The sequence below is a fragment of the Cyprinodon variegatus genome, unplaced genomic scaffold (genome assembly GCF_000732505.1).
Source record: "Cyprinodon variegatus isolate N-32 unplaced genomic scaffold, C_variegatus-1.0 Scaffold13, whole genome shotgun sequence".
Lineage (NCBI taxonomy): Eukaryota > Metazoa > Chordata > Actinopteri > Cyprinodontiformes > Cyprinodontidae > Cyprinodon > Cyprinodon variegatus.
In genome coordinates, this window is record NW_015150466.1 from 2,599,497 (window position 1) to 2,601,893 (window position 2,397).

Sequence of the window (2,397 nt, forward strand, 5' to 3'; positions counted from 1 at the left end):
AACAGAAACAGAAACCTGACAAAAACATAGAGAGGAAAACAAGAAGAAAAGGAACAAGAAGAGAAGGACACAACCTAGAACAAATAATGCATGTCTATTCTATTAACATTTCTGTATCTGCATAATGGGTCTGTTTTATGTGTTGTCTTCTCAATTCATAAGGGCCCCTGCCTGTCTTTGCCTAGGGCCCTATATTTCCTAAATCCACCCCTGATGAGTCCAGTATTCGTAGTGAGAAATCCCAAATGTCTACAGAGAGTGTTTGTGAGATCATGCTTCTATAGTATATTAATATTTAATAATCAGCTTTTTACCAGCATGGTGAACAACTCTGGATTAAAATATGAAAAAAAACAGATTTAACACCTGTCTTTAAGTAGAAAACTTTACAACTCACTGACAGTTTTTATTTATGGAGTTTTAAGGGGGGGGTTTGAATCTTTTACTACTAAATAGAAGTGATGACTGATTTCCTCTATGGCTGCTCTTCCCCTCAGGAACAATACAAGTTCTGCTATGAAGTGGCTCTGGAGGCCTTGAACTCCTTCTGATGTGACGGCGGCTCCAACTGTCCCTCCTGCTGACGCCGCCCCTCTTCCTCAAAGCAACGCTGACACACACAGGAGAGCGAGACGGCTTTGTGTGGAGCTGAGCTCCGTCCCAGAGTGGGTGGGTGCGTGTGTGGGTGGGTGGGGTGTGTGTCTTTTGGTAGACCTGTGACCCGAACTGTGCTGGGGAAAAAAAAAGGACGCCAACATACAGACTCATTGTTTTGTGTGCATTTGCTTCAGCAAAACCAACGGACTTTACATGCTTGTACAAAGAGAAATTATGGTTAAAAAAGTTAATAAGATGTTTAAAAAAAAGACAATTTTTTCCCCCTTTGTTTCTGCCAGGCTGTGATGTGACTAATGTACAGTATTTCCTTTTTAGATTTATTCTGCGCCTTGAATGTTGTCTCCTGAAGGCTCGAAGCACACTGGAAGATTTCACACAACTCAAAAAAGACAGATAAAAACTAAAAGCAATCTTCAAACTGCAACAAAAAAATATACTCTGATTTTTCTATAGTATATTTGTAAATTGACGAAGCAAACTGTAATCAATGCAACTAAACAGAGCTGCAGATCTTAAAGATTACGAGCGCTGAACGTGGATAAAGACGTCCTAAATTTAAAGGCCGAAGGAACGATGAATCTGTTCCCTGGAGCTGTGGAACAATGCAAGGTGAATCTTCCAGTGTGCGTCCTCTGTTTCTGTAAATAAGATAAGACAACCACAATCAAACAAACAAACAAACAAACAAACGACAGAACAGGAAGATTCAAATCACTGCAGCTTTGAAAAGCTGTTTGTCATTTTCACTCAGTTCTAATTTGATGCTTGATCTTGAGCCTGAACATGTCTGAACCAGAAAGATTTTTTGTATTTTGCATTCTGCCTTTACTGCTCGTTCCGTTCTGGGCAGCTCTGGTGGGGGGGGGTGCTTGGTTATTGTTTTAGGCAAAAAAAATATGTATTTTTTGGACAGAGAGCTGAACTGGAAAAACTTACTCAAAATAATTACAAAAAAAAGTGCATTTGTTCTTGAATTGAGGAGATAAAAGAGACATTTTGCCAATGGAACGAGACAATTTACATTTAATATAAGAAAACACAATTGCATTGTCTTATTTCAAGTGCATATTATCTAATTATCTTATTTTAAGAGTAAAAATACTCATTCTATTGGCAAACTATCTCATTTACCTGCTCATATTAAGGGTAAATCTTGACTTATTTCTAGATCGTTTTTTCCAGTGTGAATTCAAACTGGCGTTTCTGTCTTTCAGCGAAGCGTTTGCATGTGTGACACGACAAGCTCAGCTGAGCAGTATTAGCCTGTGGAAAGATGTAAATATGGAAAAGGGAACCTTTTTTTGCGCACTATTTTTGCAATGAAAGACGGATATCATCCTGTGTTCAGATAAATGCTCGCAAGTCTGATCTGTGAAGAAGTTACTGTTAAGTGTCCTTGATTTTCATCCAACTATAAAGCCATGTTTAAGGAGTAAAATGTCAGATTAAATCACTAATGTGTTTTCAATCATCATAACGACAAAGATATAATTCACCTATTTCCTTGCTAAACGATCCCAGAGACATCTAAGGTTTGAAAGATAACCAGCTTTATGTGAGGCTGCAGTGACAGACAGGAGAGGGCGGAGCTTAGGATTCCAGGGTCACTTTTCACTGGGCTTAGATTGACTTTTTTTCACAGATAGGAGAAAAGCTCACAACACCACTGATATAGAAGTAGAAAGCACAGATTTTACCAACATTGTTTAAAGGAGAAGTCCGGTCAGCGAGGAATAATCAATGGATCCTTATTTATACCTAAAACTAATACGTTAGCGG

General features: G+C 38.6%; 1 protein-coding gene across 1 annotated transcript in view; it reads left to right on the plus strand.

Annotated features, from left to right (window-relative positions):
• Positions 1 to 857, plus strand: part of LOC107089818 (receptor-type tyrosine-protein phosphatase T-like) — a 309,070-nt gene extending 308,213 nt beyond the window's left edge. The window contains exon 30 of the mRNA XM_015382802.1: positions 498 to 857. Coding sequence (XP_015238288.1) covers positions 498 to 551 — 54 coding nt within the window. The 3' untranslated portion in view covers positions 552 to 857. The remainder of the gene's footprint in view (positions 1 to 497) is intronic.
• Positions 858 to 2,397: the final 1,540 nt, after the last annotated feature.